General features: G+C 40.9%; 1 protein-coding gene across 1 annotated transcript in view; it reads right to left on the minus strand.

Moving 5' to 3' along the window:
• The window catches only part of RNF144B (ring finger protein 144B), a 72849-nt gene that overhangs the window by 40732 nt on the left and 11813 nt on the right, over positions 1–20304 (minus strand). Inside the window, exon 2 of the mRNA XM_084619324.1 lies at positions 13452–13650. Coding sequence (XP_084475450.1) covers positions 13452–13616 — 165 coding nt within the window. The 5' untranslated portion in view covers positions 13617–13650. The remainder of the gene's footprint in view (positions 1–13451; positions 13651–20304) is intronic.

Consider the following 20304-nt stretch of genomic DNA (forward strand, 5'->3'; position numbering starts at 1 on the left):
CAAAGTATGACCAGTGCTTAATATGAGAGTAAGGTAGTGGAAATGCAAAAGAACTAGGAGAGCTCACTGAACATGCTCTGCCAGAACAATTTAGACCAAAAATGATTTTTCAACTAAACTTACAATTTCATGAAAAAAAAATCAATTTTTCATCAAAAACCCACAAAACTGACATTTTTCATTTTAAACTAAAATGTTTCGATTTTTATATGCCAAAAACTGATTTTTTAAAATTATTATTATTTTAGTTTGTAGTCTTTTGATTAAAACCAAAAAAAAAAAAAGACAAAAAGTTTTCAGCAAAAACAAAAAAAAAGGGGCGGGGGGGAGTAACTTCCCAACCAGCTCCACAAGTTACAATTTATTTACTATTTCTATAGTGGTAGCATGTAGAGGCTTTAATCAGGGAGCAAGGTTCCATTGTACTCACTATCTATTTTTATCATGTAGGACATAATGCTTCTTTCTTTAATTCTTTCCGTTCATAAAGAGCCCAGTTGTTCAATACATACCCATGTGCAGTGCAATTGACGTCAAGGGGTCTACTCATGTGAGCTCTATGAATATTCACCACAGTGAATACAGATTTGCAGCCTGGCACCAGAAGTGCCTGGTCAGTGCCGGTGCATGTACACTTACATTCAAAAAGTACTTGCAGTGTGTGGAATAATAGGTATATTTATCTAAGGTTTTATAATGTGCTTGTCATCATGTTATTCAAGTGCCTGGTATATATATGGTCAGCTATTATAAAATACACAGCTTAAAGTATTTGTCAAGATAGATTTACCAAGTGTGGTTAAAAAATCAGCACCATTTCATTTTCCACATCTGTAGCTTAACATTTAAGGGCCTGATACAATACTCACTCAAGTTGTTGGTAACATCTCCATTGGACAAGGGATGAGGCCCTATAAAAGTAAGACACATGGAAAAAGAGTGAAAAATCCTTTTATAGTTTGATGAGCGTGTTGTGGTCTTGTGGTCAGAAAAATCAGTGGCTGTGTACATTTTTTTGGTGACCATATGGCCACAAATGGCGCACCAACTGTTGAAAGCAATTGAGTGTCAACAGGCAAGTGTGACCACAGGGCAGTGTATACTGCTTTCTAGCTCATCATTCCATAACAAGAAGTATTTGATTTAGTGGCTCTTTCTCACACCCAACATGATAAATGCAGTTATTGGGATTTGTTCCTTCATTGGATCTGCTTATAGTATTGGTAATCACCATTCTTATGTGCAATTTTAAATTGATTGGCTTATGCTACTCAAAGTCTGAAGAGCCATATTGTAAAAATTAAAATAAAATACATATTGGCTTCTGGTACCCCAAATGTCGTGGGATCGCTATCATTAAGCACCAGAGAGTGAATACACCCGAAGCCATAAACAAAGTGACATGTCACATTAGAGCTGGTCCCAGTGTGTTCTGGACTAAGGACTGAGTCCAGACACCTGTGTTCTGTTAGGCCTAGCTCCGTTACTGATTTAGTGCTGGGTACTGGGCAATTTACTTATGTCTCTGTCTCAGTTTCACCACATATAAAATGGATAATACCTACTTCAAAGGAGAAGTGAGAAGTTCTTTGAATACGTAAAGTGCTTTGAACATGTGCTACGTATTATTTTATATATGCCAATTTTATCATGTTTTTTATGAGCTCATCTAAATTAATTAGCCTCTTACTCCATCTTTTCATGTTCTCTATAGGTATATATATCTTCTTACTATATGTTCCATTCTATGCATCCGATGAAGTGGGCTGTAGCCCATGAAAGCTTATGCTCAAATAAATTTGTTAGTCTCTAAGGTGCCAAAAGTACTCCTGTTCTTCAAGCTTGGAAAGAAACCCAAATGCCACAACATGACAGTTGGTGGGTAGACATGGAAAACAATCTGAAGTGAGCTTTATTTAAAATCATTGGGGCGTTGCAGCACCAGGACTGAATGTTTGATCTGCCTACACCTAAAGAGAGGAGTATAAGAAAGTGGTGCATGGGGAGAGGGAATGAATCTTTTCTTGAAATTAGCAAGAGGAAAGAGGATGGCCTTTAATAATTGGATTTTTTTTAATCTAATTTGCATCTTACACTGGTTTTACATCATGTAAACTCCATTAACTTTAATGGAATTGTTCCAGATTTACACTGGTGCAAGAGGAAATCAGACCCTTAACTACCGCTATGAACTGAAAACTATTATCTCACTGGGGCACAGGTGTGTTGATTTTGGAGATGGGCCATTATTTTCTTGTGAGAGAGAAACAACATGTGGAAAAGAGTGCGTGACTGAGGATCAACACTGGCCCAGGTAGGAATCTTCCCTTGCCCTGTGTTGTCTCTTTCCTCCTCCTCTTCATTTTTCACCTCCACCTTTTGGTTGTCTCTCACCTGTTTTAAAGTTGTCTCCCTCCCACTCTATTCTCTCTCTCTCTCCGTCTCACACACACACAATGCTGTCTTTTCACATCCGTTTCCTCTATTGTGCTGCTCAGTGCTGCCTGGGATGCACTAGGTACAGCAGAAAATTCTCCTCTCTCAAGCACCTGCAGATAAAGCAACAGATGCACAGAGTGTTTCATAAATCAAGGTGTCTCCATGTCTGTGTGCTGAGTCCTGGGAAAATGGCTGGCCCCTTTGTCTCCGCAGTAACTCGCACACGCTTAGTGGCATGCAGCAGCAGTATCGTGGAGGAAACTGAGATTGGGGAAAGACAACAGGGCAGAATGGCTTCAGGGCCTGTCTCAAGCTGGGCTCTCACTACACCCTTTGAAATGAAACTCAAAGTAGAAGGCTCTTCTCACTATAGTTCAAAAAAGTTGAGAGGTTAAATGTACTCTCACTTGCCCTGCTAGCATGGCATTGTCTATTAAAGTCACCCAGACCTAAGAAAGGGAAATCTGATTCTCCTTTACACAGAACTATTGTACCAGTGTGTGTGATGACACATGGATTGTTATAGTGGCATTTGTTTCATGCATTTTCCATTGTAGTTAATTCACACACTTCTCAAAAACATAAGACCACATGAATGATGAGTCATACCATTGCTGCATAAACATGTGCCAACACCCAGAAGCTAGGATGTGAAATTGTCTTTTGTTTTTGCAAGATTGGTCTGTTATTGTACATGATATTAGACAGCTCAAACCTTGTTCTGGTGAGTAACATACAACTTGAAATTAATTGCTGGTTGGTGACTTCAGCAGGCATGTCACTTGCAGTTAAAGTCACTCATATAATACTGAAGATCAGAGTATTTGGAAAAAAAAGTTGAAGAGGAGATTGGAGCAGGATTTGGCATTGATATTCTGACATTCCTATTAGCAGGAGTGCAAGTAGAGTGGTATCCACCAGTACACATTACCGACAAGAGATTTTAGCTGGTATGGGCTACCGGAAAGACTTGGGGCTAGCCCCCCACCTTTGGAGGGGGGGTAGGGTGGGGCTGCACTCTGCTCCTTAAAGGAGCAGAACATGGCTAGGGAGGGCATTCATTATTTAAATGGCTTTCACAGCACAATACATAAGCTAACAAACTTAAACAAAGGATTTGTTTGTTAGCATATGTATTGTGCTGTTACGTTGGTCCGGAGTCCTCCAGAGGGAAGGGGGTGTGGGGGCGGAAGGTGTTTAAACAGTGTTTTTGACTCTGTTTCTCCCCATTGGTCTGAATTATCCATGAAATCCATACTGCATCACATCAAGTCCAAATCATTAGAGGAATGCCTCTGCTTGCACTGACCAGAGGATGTTTGGATTCCGATGTCAGCCCAGTTCTGCAGCCTTACAGGAATCAGGTGTTGTCCCCAGTGTACACAGAATCCTTCTTTGCAGCCAAACTAGTCTAACATGCATTTTGTTAACTGGAACTGGAGCAGCAAAACAAAGAAAACAAATGCCTCATGTTTCAGCTTTGTGGGTGAGAGAACTATAAGTGAAGATTATAATGCTGGACACTGATGGCCTTAAACCAGCTGCCTCAGGAATCTGTCAAGAACTTTGCTGAAAATATGCTCCTCATCTTAGCAATGGAGCTAAGACTTATCACACATCTGCCCACCTTTATTCGAATGAAGCTCCTTCTAATATGACAGCTCAGGCATTGTTAGTTTCACACAGAATAATTTACAAATTTGGAACCTAATCCTGTAAACCCTTAATCATTTGATCAATCTCATTGAAGACAATGGGACTATTTACATGATTATAGACCACTTTTGTGGACTGGTAAGAGTTTCAGGAGTCTGTTCCTATAAAAAGAAAACAAGTACTTGTGGCACCTTAGAGACTAATAAATTTATTTGAGCATAAGCTTTCGTGAGCTACAGCTCACTTCATCGGATGCATGCAGTGGAAAATACAGTGGGGAGATTTTATATACACAGAAAACATGAAACAATGGGTGTTACCATACACACTGTAACAAGAGTGATCAGATAAGGTGAGCTATTACCAGCAGGAGAGAAAAAAAATCTTTTGTAGTGATAATCAAGGTGGGCCAATTCCAGCAGTTGACAAGAACGTGTGAGAAACAGTGGGGGGGGGAGAATAAACATGGGGAAAATAGTTTTACTTTGTGTAATGACACATCCACTCCCAGTCCTTATTCAAGCCTAATGTAATGGTGTCCAGTTTGCAAACTAATTCCAATTCAGCAGTCTCTCATTGGAGTCTGTTTTTCAAGTTTTTTTTGTTGAAGAATTGCCACTTTTAGGTCTGTAATCGAGTGACCAGAGAGATTGAAGTGTTCTCCAACGGGTTTTTGAATGTTATATTTCCTGACGTCTGATTTGTGTCCATTTATTCTTTTACGTAGAGACTGTCCAGTTTGACCAATGTACATGGCAGAGGGGCATTGCTGGCACATGATGGCATATATCACATTGATAGATGTGCAGGTGAACGAGCCTCTGATAGCGTGGCTGATGTGATTAGGCCCTATGATGGTGTCCCCTGAATAGATATGTGGACACAGTTGGCAGCGGGCTTTGTTACAAGGATAGGTTCCTGGGTTAGTGTTTTTATTGTGTGGTATGTGGTTGCTGGTGAGTATTTGCTTCAGGTTGGGGGGCTGTCTGTAAGCAAGGACTGGCCTGTCTCCCAAGATCTGTGAGAGTGATGGGTCGTCCTTCAGGATAGGTTGTAGATCCTTGATAATAAACCCCCAGGCTACAGGCCTTGTGCAAGGCCCAGAAAGGTACAGGGGCTGCAGAGGCGCAGCCTGATGATAGGCAAAGGCAGCAGGTCCTAACCCCTTGCCAATGATGAGTGGCCATTACACTGCAGTCAGCCCCAGTGAGCAAGGGCTAGATGGTGACTGGCAGTAGCCACTGAGGCAAGGTGGGTCCCCTGGGAGGGGAGACACAGAGTGTGGGGACACTGCCAGGGGGCAGCACCTCAGGGTGAGGAGGCACCAGGGTCCGGGATGGACACAGGGCCAGAGGCAGGTGAGACACCAGCCTGTAGAGGGCGCGCCGAGGCTAGAAAAGAGCTAATTCCTGAAACGACCAGCAGGAGGCGCTGCACCGGTGAATCGTTGCCTCGCTACAGTGTAGCATTGTAGGACGACTTTGTTGGTACTCGGCTACTAGCAGCTTTTCTACATCTAAAAGAGAAAAATCCATTTTGAAATCTGGTATCTTATATCCCTTCAGAACTAGACACAGGAGTTTTATAGCCCTGGGAAGGGGCAATCCCACATTCCCAACTGGATGTGGAAATCACTTCTAGCCCCTGAAACATCTGACATTGGAATTTGAAGTAACATTTTGAGATACAGTAATCATCATTTTTAGAAGTTTCTATAGTTCCTTCTGAGCCCTGGACAGTTGGACTTTTGGTAACAGACACCTGGCTTTACAAGCAGAAAAATAAAAAATGTCCCAATGCTGTTATTTCAAAACTGTGTAAAACATTTCTCTGTGTATATATATCTTCCTACTGTATTTTCCACTGCATGCATCCGATGAAGTGGGTTTTAGCCCACAAAAGCTTATGCCCAAATAAATGTGTCAGTCTCTAAGATGCCACAAAGACTCCTTGTTTTTATTTCTAAAGTAGTTCTTCTGTAGTGTGTGGCCTATAGAGTACAATATATGTTAGCATGGTGCCCTCTAAATATTTTATTAGCACTTGTTTGGATGAACTCCATTATACAAGAGAACCATCCCAAACACATGCTAATAAAATCTTTACACCACACTACATCATCATATAGTCCCCATATGTATAGTATAGATTTATAGTACACACAGAGGAGCCAGGCAGAGACTCCAGACAGGAGGACCAGAAGGAGCCAGAGCAGGGACTGCTGCAGTCGGGGAAGGGGTCAAATGGGGGCCAGTGAGGGCCACTCATCTGCCTACCACTATCCCAGACCCAGAACTGTATACTCTGGGAGCACTAGGACCCAGTTGGTGCTTCCCTTTGTCCCTCCGTGGCCTTGGAGGAAATCTGCAGAGATGAGTCAGACTAGGATGACCAGATGTCCCGATTTTATAGGGACAGTTCTGATATTTGGGGCTTTGTCTTATATAGGTGCCTATAATCCCCCCACCACTCCCGTCCTGATTTTTCACACTTGCTATCTGGTCACCATTAGCCAGACAGAGACTCCAGACAGGACACCAGGAGGTGCAGAAGCAGCCAAAGCAGAGACCTCTGGACATTCAAACAACTTTCTACGGTTTTGATAGGACTTTCTCTACCCTGTGCTGATTGGCTAGTTGCTCCAATCGTCCTTCTCCCTCATTGTCTCTTCATCTCAGCTTCACTCCACACCTGCCCCTGGCCCTCTTCTCCCCTCCCCCTTTCTTTCCTGCCCTTCAATGTCCCCGTCCCCTTCACTTTGCTTGCCATTTATCATAGCCCTCCCTAACTAACCCGATCTACCGCTGTGAAATTAACTTGACGTTTGCTGCCATCACGTAGTTCACTCTGATGGTGTGTTCTACCCCTTGCCCCACCCTGTATCTGTCTTGTCTATTTAGATATTGAGCTCTTCATGGCAGGGATTGTCTACTCGTCTGTTTGTACAGTGCCTGTCACAATGAGCTGGCCCTTAGGCATTACCATAATAAACATGATTATTACCAATGCACAGTTTGTTGTGAGACTCATCCACATTCTCATTTTAAACTAACACAATTCAGACTCAGCCAAGTCACCATATACTTTCTCACAGATCCCAAGAAGCTGCAGAGAATGATTACTTTGGGCTTGAGCTCATGAGTTTTTACTGTAGGCTTACTTGAACAGCAACAAACATTGCAGGGATATCTGGCTGATGCCATCTTATTTGAACTTAAGCACAGGTCCAAAGTGAAAAGTCCATGTACAAATCCATTAGGTTTTTCCTTTAAACAGCTGAAATCAAATATTTCTAGTTGAAATCTCCAGTCTTAATAGCACTGTTCTACTCAAATGCAGATACACACACTCCAATAAAATTTACTTTGGTTGGAATACAGGTTTTAGGAGGGATAATGTTTATTACATCAACGCTAAGCTGGAAGAATACCAGATGCACAATACTAACCCATTTAACTTTTTTGTTTTACAGATCACAAATGATGGGGAGAAACATAAACCTCGATGCCTGAATAATTAAATTTCCATTAGCCCTCAAAGTTAGTAATGATGTAGAGGAAAACCATTGTGCTTTGGAGCATTCGGAAATACAGAGCCAAGATAATTGTCAGCTGACAACATGTATGTGAAAACAACAGAAACCCATAGTAACAGCTTTGCATAGGACACACACTCTCCATGTTGAGCCTACCTGCTACATCAGGCTTAATGTTATCCTTGGCTCTGCATGGATAACCTTGTTATGGAAAACAAAACAAACTAGACTTGCTTAAAGCATCAGCACCCCAAAGACTGTTTATGTCTTCATTCCAGATACTAAGGCTGAGATTCTTACCCCAGCTTCAATCTTTTCATACAGATAAAAGGCTCAGAGCTGGGTAAAGAGGGGATCTTACAGCCCTGGAGGCAGCAGGCATAGAATTATACTTCAGTGCAGGAACTGAGGAAAGCAGCTGCATAAGAATGGCCATACTGGGTGAGAGCAAAGGTCCATCCAGCCCAGTATCCTGTCTGCCGACAGTGGCCGGTGCCAGGTGCCCCAGAGGGAGTGAACCTAATAGGTAAGGATCAAGTGATCTCTCTCCTGCCATCCATCTCCACCCTCTGACAAACAGAGGCTAGGGACACCATTCCTTACCCATCTTGGCTAATAGCCATTAATGGACTTAATTTCCATGAATTTATCCAGTTCTCTTTTAAACCCTGTTATAGTCCTAGCCTTCACAACCCCCTCAGGCAAGGAGTTCCACAGGCTGACTGTGTGAAGAAGAACTTCCTTTTATTTGTTTTAAACCTGCTGCCCACTCATTTCATTTGGTGGCCCCTAGTTCTTATATTATGGGAACAAGTAAATAACTTTTCCTTATCACTTTCTCCACACCACTCATGATTTTATATGCCTCTATCATATCCCCCCTTAGTCTCCTCTTTTCCAAGCTGAAAAGTCCTAGGCCTCTAATCTCTCCTCATATGGGACCCGTTCCAAACCCCTAATCATTTTAGTTGCCCTTCCCTGAACCTTTTCTAATGCCAGTATATCTTTTTTGATATGAGGAGACCACATCTGTACTCAGTATTCAAGATGTGGGCATATCGTGGGTTTATATAAGGGCAATAAGATATTCTCCGTCTTATTCTCTATCCCTTTTTAATGATTCCTAAATCATTAAAGCATCCTGTTTGCTTTTTTGACTGCCGCTGCACACTGCGTGGACGTCTTCAGAGAACTAACCACGATGACTCCAAGATCTCTTTCCTGATTAGTTGTAGCTACATTAGCCCCCATCATATTGTATGGATATGTGATGGATTGGATCACAGAAATCCCCTTGGGGCTGCCAACTGATGTGCCAAGACTACTTCTGTCCTGCTTTCCCTGCCAGCTTGGGACTCCAGCACCCTGTCTTGCTGAGCCAGACACACCAGTCTGCTCCAACACAGATGCAGGGTCTGAACCACGTGCCACAAAGCTGCAGACTTAACTGAAAGCAACTTACTGAAGTGTTCCTGTCTTTAACACTCAGATGCCCAACTCCCAATGGGGTCCAAACCCCAAATAAATCCATTTTACCTTGTATAAAGCTTATACAGGGTAAACTCAAATTGTTCACCCTCTATAACACTGATAGAGAGATATACACAGCTGTTTGCATCCCCCCGAGGTATTAATACATACTCTGGGTTAATTAAGTAAAAAGTGATTTTATTAAATACAGAAAGTAGGATTTAAGTGGTTCCAAGTAGTAACAGAGAGAACAAAGTGAATTACCAAGTAAAATTAAATAGAACACGCAAGTCTATGTCTAATATAGTAAGAAACTGAATACAGATATAAATCTCACCCTCAGAGATGTTTCAATAAGTTTCTTTCACAGCCTGGATACCTTCCTAGTCTGGGCACAATTCTTTCCCCTGGTTCAGCCCTTGTTCCAGCTCAGGTGGCAGCAAGGGCATTTCTCGTCATAGCCGCTCCTTTGTTCTATTCCACCTACTTATATATCTTTTGCATAAGGCTGGAATCCTTTGTCCCTCTAGGTTCCCACCCCTCTTCTCAATGGAAAAGCACCAGGTTAAAGATGGATTCCAGTTCAGGTGACATGATCACATGTCACTGTAAGATTTCATTACCCACTTGCCAGCCCACAGGTATACAGGAAGACTTACAAGTAAAACAGAGCCATCTACAGGTAATTGTCCTAGTTAATGGAAGCCATTAAGATTCCAGACCACCATTAATGGCCCACACTTTGCATAACTACAACAGGACCTCAGAGTTATATTTCATATTTCTAGTTTCAGATACAAGAGTGATACATTTATACAAATAAGATGACCACACTCAGTAGATTATAAGCTTTGTAATGATACCTTACAAGAGACCTTTTGCATGAAGCATATTCCAGTTACATTATATTCACACTCATTAGCATATTTTTATAAAATCATACAGAGTGCAACTTTACAGAATAGTTGGGGTTATTTTTTCCAATGTGCATTACTTTACATGTATCCACATTACATTTCATTTGCCATTTTGTTGCCCAATCCCTTAGTTTTGTGAGATCTTTTTGAAGTTCTTCACAATCTGCTTTGGTCTTAATTATCTTGAGCAGTTTAGTATCATCTACAAACTTTGCCACCTCACTGTTTACCCTTTCTCCAGATCAGTTATGAATAAGTTGAATAGGATTGGTCATAGGACTGACCCTTGAGGAACACCACTAATTACCCCTCTCCATTCTGAAAATTTACCATTTATTCCTACCCTTTATTCCCTGTCTTTTAACCAGTTCTCAGTCCATGAAAGGATCTTCCCTCTTATCCCATGACAACTTAATTTACATAAGAGCCTTTGGTGAGGGACCTTGTCAAAGGCTTTCTGGAAATCTAAGTACACCATGTCCACTGGATCCCCCTTGTCCACATGTTTGTTGACCCCTTCGTGTCTTACTAATCTATTAGAGTTCTTTGATTTCCCTTTTGCAGAAACCATGTTGACTTTTGCTCAACAATTTTTCTTCTGTGTGTCTGATCATTTTATTCTTTATTATTGTTTCAACTAATTTGCCCGGTACTGACATTAGACTCACCAGTCTGTGATTGCCGGGATTGCAGCGTCTGCTTCAGGGGACTGCCCTCCCCACCCCCTTGGTTGTAGGAGCTGTGCCAGGGTCAGGACTGTGGTGGGAGGGACATATCAGACACAGAGGCACAGCACATAGTACTGGGGAGGAGATTCTGGGCAGAACTGCTGGTCCTAGGCTGCTGTAACTTAGGTTAAGTTACACCAGAGGTCACATCAACCCCCACAGTAGCCCAAAATCAGGAGTGCATGTAAGTGGCTTAAAGCCACCAAACCTACCTCCCCCTGCTTTCTGGGCCATGAGTTTTGTGCTGCACCTCTTAGAAAAGGAACACAGAATTTTACCCCAGAAGAAAATTATCTATTTAAAAGCAGATAATGCTAATGAGGCATGTGCTGTAATTACCAGTGAAGATGCCTTCAGGCCCATACATGGGCAGTCCAACCTAATGGTTGAAACCTAGATTAGCATTGTGGTCAGGGGTCACACCAAGGGTCACAGAGTAAGAGGCAGAAACTACGCCCAGGATCAAAGCCAGAGTCAGTAACTGGGGTCAGGATGAGACAGCAGGGAACAAGGCAAGATAACATAAGCATGGCCATACTGGGTCAGACCAATGGTCCATCTAGCCCAGTATCCTGTCTTCCAACAGTGGCCAGTGCCAAATGCTTCAGAGAGAAAGAACAGAACAGGGCAATTCTCAAGTGATCCATCCCATTTTCCTGTCCCAGCATCTAGCAGTCAGAGGCTTAGGGACACCCAGAGCACGGGGTTGCATCCCTGATCATCTCGGTTAATAGCCATTGATGGACCTATCCTTCATGAACTTATCTATTTCTTCTTTGAAGGGAAATCTGAGTGCTAAAGCATGTTCTTCATCTACAGGAGAACTCCCACTGTGGTCAAAAGTTGCACATGCAGTTTGAGAGCCGTTTGGCTTCGTGCAGAGTAGTCCTTCACTGGTACTGAGAAGGATTACCTGCTCTTAGATAAGATATGTACAATGGAAACATTAGAACTTGCATCACGACTAGCTTATATAGATGTATCTGGCTCTCAGCAATCTCAAATAAGTGGCAGGAAGATAGCAAGCAGGAGCAACATGAATGAACACAGCATTCTGTGCAATCAGTGACTCAACCCTCCATAACCTGAGTCACATATTGCCACAATAGCCTTGTTTCTGTAAAATCGACCAGTTAACAGGAAAATGGGAAGTGTTCCTTCCTTGTCCATCCCTGACACCGCATACAAGACATGCACAGAACAAGTAAGAGAGAGAGAAGGAAACAGAATAAGCATGAAAGACAAAGGTACCAGAGAGACAAGGTGGGGGAAGTAATGTCTTTTATTAGACCAACTTCTGTTGGTAAGAGAGACAACCTTTGTCTTACCTCACCCACCTTGTCTTGCTAATATCCTGGGACTGACATATATATAACAACAAGTCATAAAGACAAAGGTAGACAGACACCAAAAGTGAGACAAAGCTTAAACACAAGGCTTAAGAGCTATTCAAACATTTAAAAGTCCATTGAAATGAGAGAGAGACATTTGGACACATTCTGCTAAGTATGTGAATACTAGATACAGATTCCTAGCTGGTGTAAATTGGCATTGCTCCACTGAACTTAAAAGAAAGAGGATGATTTACATCAGTTGAAGATCCGTTCAACTTAGTCGTTCTGTGATTAAAGATTGGGGTCTACTAATGTAAAGACTATCCAAAAAGGATTTGATAAAAATTATACTAACCAAGGCTGAGTAGAACTTTCCCATGTGTTCTACAGAAATTCCACAATCTTAAATTTACAATAGTCAAAACCATGTTTTCATATTACATTCTAGAGAAAAATTTGAAAACAAAAGATATAAGTTGGATAGCTTGAACGCTCTGTTTAATCAATAGGCAATTAAATCATAATAAAGGTCAAAATTAAAAACCACATTCACAGATTCTATTTCAATCCATTGAATATTGCCCATTTTAAAACATGCAGCTAGATGCTGATCTTATTTACTCTGACATAAATGTAGACTAGCTCAGTTGAAGTTACTAGAGTTATTCTGGATTCACACAACAAAACAGAGATCAGAATCTGGTTCATGAGGTGAAATGAAAGCCAGTCAAATACTGGAGGTCTAATTTTGGGTTGGCCACTGTATGACCTTTATCAAGTCACTTAACCTTATACCACTTAATCTTATGCCCTTATACCTCAATCAGCCTTACTGACAAATTAGGTTTTTAAAACAACAACAACAACACTTAATTGACAAAAAATGCTACCTGGGACCTCCACAGTATGACTGAACCGGAAGAGTTTGAGGGCTATTTTCTTTAGAGCATCTATAAAATATTTATGGGGAAGAAACATTTTAAAAAGATTCTACAGAACTCTATGGTGGTATTAATATTTTTCTTCAGGAAAAATAAAGATGCTGATTGAATATGAATTGTTTACTTGCTCAGCTAACCATAAAAAGAGAAGGTGTCCTACTGTAATTTATGATTCCACCAATATGCATTTTATTGGCTATGGGAGTATCTTCATTAGAATTCCAAGCTGATGAAAGCCTCATTAACGTCAACATTCTTTTAAGCAAGACCGGACAAAGCAGTAGCAAGAATATGCCAGGAAACTATCTGTATTGGCATGGATGGGAGTAAATGACACCACTGCCTGACTTGTGCCATAACAATATAATAGGTCCCTTGTACCTCCATAGTCTATTACTCTATTTCTTGGTTAAGGTGCTGTCACTGCTTACCGCTGTACAGAAGATGCAGCTGCATTCTTGAAGAGTGGTCATCTTATCAAGAGAATGTTCACAGAGGCATAGCTTGCAAGTGACTAGAGGTTCCAGACACAATTCCCCAGCTTCTGACACATCAGTTGTCATGGTGGGATGGCCGATCTTACCAGCAGAATCCATCCGTTCATTAATATCTTACTCTGGTCCACTCAACCTGCAAAAAGAAAACAGCTGAAACTCCCCAAAAGCAATGCCAGTAGCAAAAAAGTTTACATAATAATCCAATGTAAAGCCATCTAAGGGGTTTGGTTTAGTGAGCTTCCTCTAACCTACCTGTAGTTCCTAGTTCATGTTGGAGCTGTGTATTGTATATCTGGATGAAAACCCTTCTCAGCTGAACTGCAAGATGTTGATTGAAAACCTTCTAAGTTTTGTGCATGTTTTCAGACTGGGGCATTTAAAAAATACTGCACAATACTGGGGATAATTTCATTTGTCTATTCTGTTTCATGATCCTCATGTTAAATGAAGCATTTCAGATTCTGAAATGTGAAATGGTGGAAAGTAAATATACCAATTTTATTCAGAGCTTCTTACCATTTTCTAAATAGAGTGCAGCGATTAAGGTACAGGACAGAGAGTCAGAAGGTCTGGAATCTATTCAGAGTTCTGAACTGATTTGTTATGCAACCCTGGGTGCAGGTCTATACACAGTATACATTAGAGAGTGTTCCCAGAACTAGAAGCCTGATTGTCTGTTGGCCTGCAATGTGTGTAGTCATTTTCACCAGAGAAAAGCAATGGTAAAACTTTGGCAAATCAGAATGACACCATTATGCACTCACTTTACAAAGGTGGAAATCACTACAGTAATAGAGAATCAGGTCCAGTATTCATGTGTGCATGTGTGAATGAGAAAGAAATATATTTCTCCAGATGGAACTGAACCCATACAAAACCTTTTTGGAGATATAAAAAGTCTAGGTTATTTTATAAATTATTTTTAATTTCTAGGCTCCTCTATACTTCCTGGTTGTGCCTGGCAGTGAAGTCCTGAAATACCATAAGAAGAGCCTTTCTTGTTAGACTTTGGGCCCACTTTTGCAGACCCAAGCAATGTGGCTAAGGTTCATGCATCCAAATTTCCGGGTGCTCATCCAAAGCAAAGCTCTCCTTTACAGGTTCACTAAGTCCAAACCTCATTCCATTATCCTTAGCTCAGTCTCTTTATGGTACTATGCCATCCATAACAATGAGTTCCTTATAACGGTAGAGCAAGAACTATAGCAATTGCCAGAAGCCTTTGGAATAAAACACCTCTCTGAGTCAGAATCTATAATACGCTGTTCTGTAATTGCTGCAACAGTGATGTGTCAGTGAGTCACTGGAACTGTAATAGTGGATCAAGAACTATCTATCTGTTATTTAGTTCTACATTTTAGATCTTAACCCAATATATAATGAATTACAACATATGTTTACTCAGATATATACACACTCACTTCTACTGCAGCTGTACCTTCACAGTATTACACTCTTACCATATGCTATGAAGCACTATGTTATTCACTTCAGTGCCATGCAGAATTTCCAATTTTTGGGGTACCTATAGTAAGAGATGTGGCTAGAAATAGGAACTAGAAGGGGAAAAGAAGAGGGGGAATATTTTAGGTTTGGGATTTCAAGACACAAATGGCTGTTCATCTTTTCCAGGGTCAGATTTCCAACAAGATCTAAGGGGGCTGTGTTGCTGGATTTGCACTGTGTATGAATGAAACAGTAAAGAGGTTAATAAGACTCAATGTGGGTCATGGAGTTGACAGCTTTTTTTATTAATTTTGAAGATGGTCAAAATTTGGCAAAGTGACAGACAAGTAGCACTAGTGACTGTAAACACACCAGTCCTGATTCTCAGCTTTGTCTGAGCTGGGCTTGGATGTAGTAGAGAATGGAAGCCACAAGGAGCTGGTTGTGGCTCCCTGGTTCCCAGCTGCCTCGCTCAGGTGCGCACTCAAGTAGCATGAGACCTACTCTGCCATTTGCAGATAAGGCTTGGTAGACCATGGCTCTACTACTGCTCCCTATTACTCCACCCCTTACACCACGGGTAGAGCAACAGCTGAGGCCGGAGGCAGCTGTGGCAGAGATTCCCAATACATGGGGAGAATTCTCCTGTGAGGATTTCCGGCCAGTGACGCAAAGTGAACTTGGTGGTGGACTAGAGAATCTGGCTCATAGTGAGGTCAAATCCATTTTACCTTGCTTAGCACATAGTCCCACTGCAGTGGGACTCTGCAAGTGAGTAAAGGAAGCAGGATTTCATCCAGTGTCCACATCCATACTGTGCAAGCTTTCCTCAGACAGCCCTGATGATACACCTCAATCCTGACCTACAACATTCCTGCTATGCAACATTTAGGCCTCCGCAGAGCAGTCAATCCACAAACAATCTTCTAATTGGGACACAGGTAAACTGGAAACAATGAACGTTTTGTAGGCTTATTTTAATTAAACAATAACAGAGGCCCGTCGAAGTGCCTTTACAAAAGATTAAAATTCACATTATAATCAATAAGTAGACTGCTCCCAAGTCTATTTTAAGCACATGCCAAAAATTCAAGTTCAACACAAATAAATTAACCAACAGCTACACATGTCTGGAATGAAAAAAAAAAATAGATGGAAGAAAAAGACGGTGCCCCATGTTTTGGTCAATAAAAATGTTAAATATAGCTATCTGAAGAAATTCAGAAGACCTGCTGTCACCAATTCAATGTCATTCACCCAAACAATGTCTTTGAAAACTGATTTTACAAGACTTAACAAATCTGTAAGCACTATGATCCATTCTATCGTCCCAACTTTTCCTTTCTTGCCTTTATCTTCCACAATGCTTTAACCCATTTAAAATAGGATACTCAAATCAATATGAAATGTATTGTTACCCCTTTTACTGGAGGCCTAGTCAAAGTCTGGGGACCTGTAGATGGTGTTCCAGTTGGGAGTAGTCAGGTAATTCTTTGATGTAATTTTGTTTATTTACAAAGAATGTACAAGCCCTGTGTCACTGACCACAGAAGGAATAAAGTAGCAGGAAACAGTTTATTTTGCTCACAGCACCAAAAACACTCTGTTGAGCTTGAATCTCTGACTAAAAAAAAAAACCTTCTCCCCAGGTTTCTTCCAGAGACAGCCTTTTAGCTGTTCCTTCTGGCTGTCTCTCTCACTTTGTCTGTTCTTGTCTGACCTCAGATTCTGTGAGATCTCTCTTCCCACACACATACACACCTACTGAAAACAATACTCAGCCAAAAAATCCTGGGTGGGTTCACACACCCTTTTGTTTTAGGTGGGGCTTAGACTTAGTGTTATGTTAATTGAAGAATATGTTCATACCTGCCAATCTTAAATCAACCCCATTACAAGGTTTCACCCAGCTCATAACAGTATCACTGAAAGCTGAGTGTACTAGAGTACAGGGCATAACTGTGCAATAAACTTCTTCACTGAACAATAAAGACTATTTGCTGTTTTCTGAACACAGTTATAGTATTCCAGAATGCTCTAACCCCAAGAGAGATTCTACATTAAATTCTTCCTTGATGTAACTCAGAGGCATTATCCCAGGGATGTATTTGAGCAGGTATATGCAATGGCTGCCTCACAAGTTGAAAAGGCAAGGGATCGAGACTATTTTTTTTAAGTCATTGTCTATTCTCTTTAGACTGTATGTACTTTTCAAGACGTATGGTGTGTTTTCTTAAATTGCACCAGCTTTGTGAGATGTGCTCACATTTCCATAACTGTGCGTCTCTAAGAGTAACAGCTTTGGTGCCACATGACCAGGTATGTCCTGAAAATGCAATGAATCTGAATGGAGGTCCTATAGAAAAGGTCAGCTCAGGGGAGGGTAAACTGCATAGTCACCAGGAGTGCAATTCTCTGAGTGGTCAGTACAGTCAATGTTTTTGTCCGTTCCATTCAATTGCCTGCAGACACTTTCACTTGTCTCTGGGATGTGACAGAGCTTTGTGCTTCAAAGCAACACTGAAATGTCTCAACGCAACCCATAAGCAAGAAAACAGAAAGGCATTCTCAACGCAGAACACAGATGGCCTGGATGTGAATGAATGAATACAGACAAAAAAAATAGTAGAGGAGTTCATAATAAAACAAACAAACAAACAAACAAACAGAAGCATTCGAGGGGTGCATAGTTGTTGTTTGTCCTGGGAATTTTCTGGCAATGAGGTGTCCTGTTCTTAGAAAACTGTCTGAGTTTGGTGCAAAAAATAATTTTCAAGGAAAAAATAATTTTAAATCGACCAACTGCTCTCAGGAATTTACCTAGCCTGCCTGGTGTCTGTTTCCTGACTTAGTTGCCAGTGCAAGTCTTGATAGTAGTGTTTGGAGGGGGCGGAGGGGGGGGAGAATAATCACTGGAGGCATACTCTATGGGCTCTATTCACCCCTGTGGGCACAGAGCAGTGCAAATTACATTATCTGCTACTAATGTCACTTCACATAAAGAATTCACCACAAGGAGAAGACAGATAACATTTGCACTACTGCCCTACCTCAATGGTTTTTACCCTGTAGGGTTACAGGATAGAAGCTTCAAATTGTGTTAGTAGGAACTCCACAATTAAAGTTGGTGTAGTCCAGGGGTGAATCTGGCTCTGTATTAATATGTCAAAAACATCTATTGCGTGACTTGTCGTAACCAGGTAGGTGAGGTAATATCTTTTATTGGACCAACTTCATCGTTATCACAACCAATAATGTGTCCCTCTCAATTTCACTATATAAAGCTAAGAAGTATTATCAATAATAATTATTTTCAAACACTCTATTCTGGAATCAATATAAATTTGAAAAAGACATCTGATCCAAATCACAGAAAAGAACAGAAGCTTCTATTTCTCAGATGAAAAGGTAGGAACAACAAATATGATGTCACATTTCAGCATCTGATTCACCATAACATATGCAGTTCATATTCACAGGATTTAATTCTATTTTTACTGATAAATGTTGATTGTCATAAATATAAAGGGAAGGGTAAACACCTTTAAATCCCTCCTGGCCAGAGGAAAAACCCTTTCACCTGTAAAGGGTTAAGAAGCTAAAGACAACCTCGCTGGCACCTGACCAAAATGACCAATGAGGAGACAAGATACTTTCAAAGCTGGAGGGGCGGGGAAACAAAGGGTTCTCTTTGTCTGTGTGTTGCTTTTGCCAGGACCAGAGCAGGAATGCAGGTCAGAACTCCTGTTAAGGGTTAGTAAGCAATCTAGTTAGATATGCGTTAGATTCTGTTTTGTTTAAATGGCTGATAAAAGAAGTTGTGCTGAATGGAATGCATTTTTTGTGTCTTTTTGTAACTTAAGGTTTTGCCTAGAGGGATTCTCTATGTTTTGAATCTGATTACCCTGTAAGGTATTTACCATACTGATTTTACAGAGGTGATTCTTTTACTTTTTCTTCAATTAACATTCTTCTTTTAAGAATCTGATTACTTTTTCCTTGTTCTTAAGATCCAAGGGTTTGGGTCTGTGTTCACCTATGCAAATTGGTGAGGATTTTTATCAAGCCTTCCCCAGGAAAGGGGGTGTAGGGCTTGGGGGGATTTTGGGGGAAAAGACGTTTCCAAGTGGGCTCTTTCCCGGCTATATTTATTTGTTAGATGCTTGGTGGTGGCAGCAATAAAGTCCAGGACAAAAAGGTAAAATAGTTTGTACCTTGGGGAAGTTTTAACCTACGCTGGTAAAAATAAGCTTAGGGGGGGTTTCATGCAGGTCCCCACATCTGTACCCTAGAGTTCAGAGTGGGGAAGGAACCTTGACATTGATAAAGGTTGATTTCACCATACTGAAACAAACAGATAAAAAAATATGTCCATCGATAGGCAAAGTAAGAAAAATCCTGCTTAAGAAATAAGAGTTTGATTTAAGGATTGTATATATTTGACATGCGAGGTTAACAATTTGTGGTTTCACCGTTATAAAGCTTTGACTTTTTTTAATCTCAACATCTGCAGTTATTAAATAATTATTGTCTGAGCTCCTCCCCCTCCCATTATCTGACTACCAATAATTTAAAGGATAGGTCATCAAAGGCTATTAGCCAAGATGGGATGCAACCCCATGCTTCAGGTGTCCATAAGCATCCAACTGCCAGGAGCTGGAACTGGACAACAGGAGATGGATCAGTTGAAATTGCCCTGTTCAGTTAATTCCCTCTGAAGCATCTGGCATTGGCCACTGGCAGAGATGGAATACTGGGCTAGATGGACCATTGGTCTCACCCAGTATGGTCATTCTTATGTCCTAATTTCCTGCAACTGTGAAATTTAAATCAATGCAAATTGAAAAAAAGCTAAAAACAAATGATAAAAAATAAAAATAAATATTTTTAAAGACTATATAAGCATATTACTGTTAATAGTCCAGTATTTATTTATCAGGTCAAATGCTGGGTTTGGATATGCACATGGATATCACCATGAAGTGGAATAATCAGTGTTTTGAAAGAGCCACACAGATGAACACACTCAATTGAGGGGTCCTCAACTCCTAAAAATTGTACATTAGAATAATTAAAATCCATCCCAAATAATGTGTTTGACTTCACATGAGCAACCTTAATCATATATCCCAAATGTTCAGAGTCTGCTATCACAAACCAGGACCTTCAGACTCCAAATTTCTTGAGTGCATCGTATTCCATATGCATCATGAAATAAACAATCCACAAAAAAAGTCTCCTCAAATTCATTGTCAATAGGGAGTTTCCTGCACACATGTGATTTTATACATCTTTCCACTACATCAGAGATCCAAATGCAACCTCCAGCACTGAGGGACAT

This window comes from Lepidochelys olivacea (genome assembly GCF_965140295.1).
Source record: "Lepidochelys olivacea isolate rLepOli2 genome assembly, chromosome: 2".
In the NCBI taxonomy this organism is placed as follows: Eukaryota; Metazoa; Chordata; order Testudines; family Cheloniidae; genus Lepidochelys; species Lepidochelys olivacea.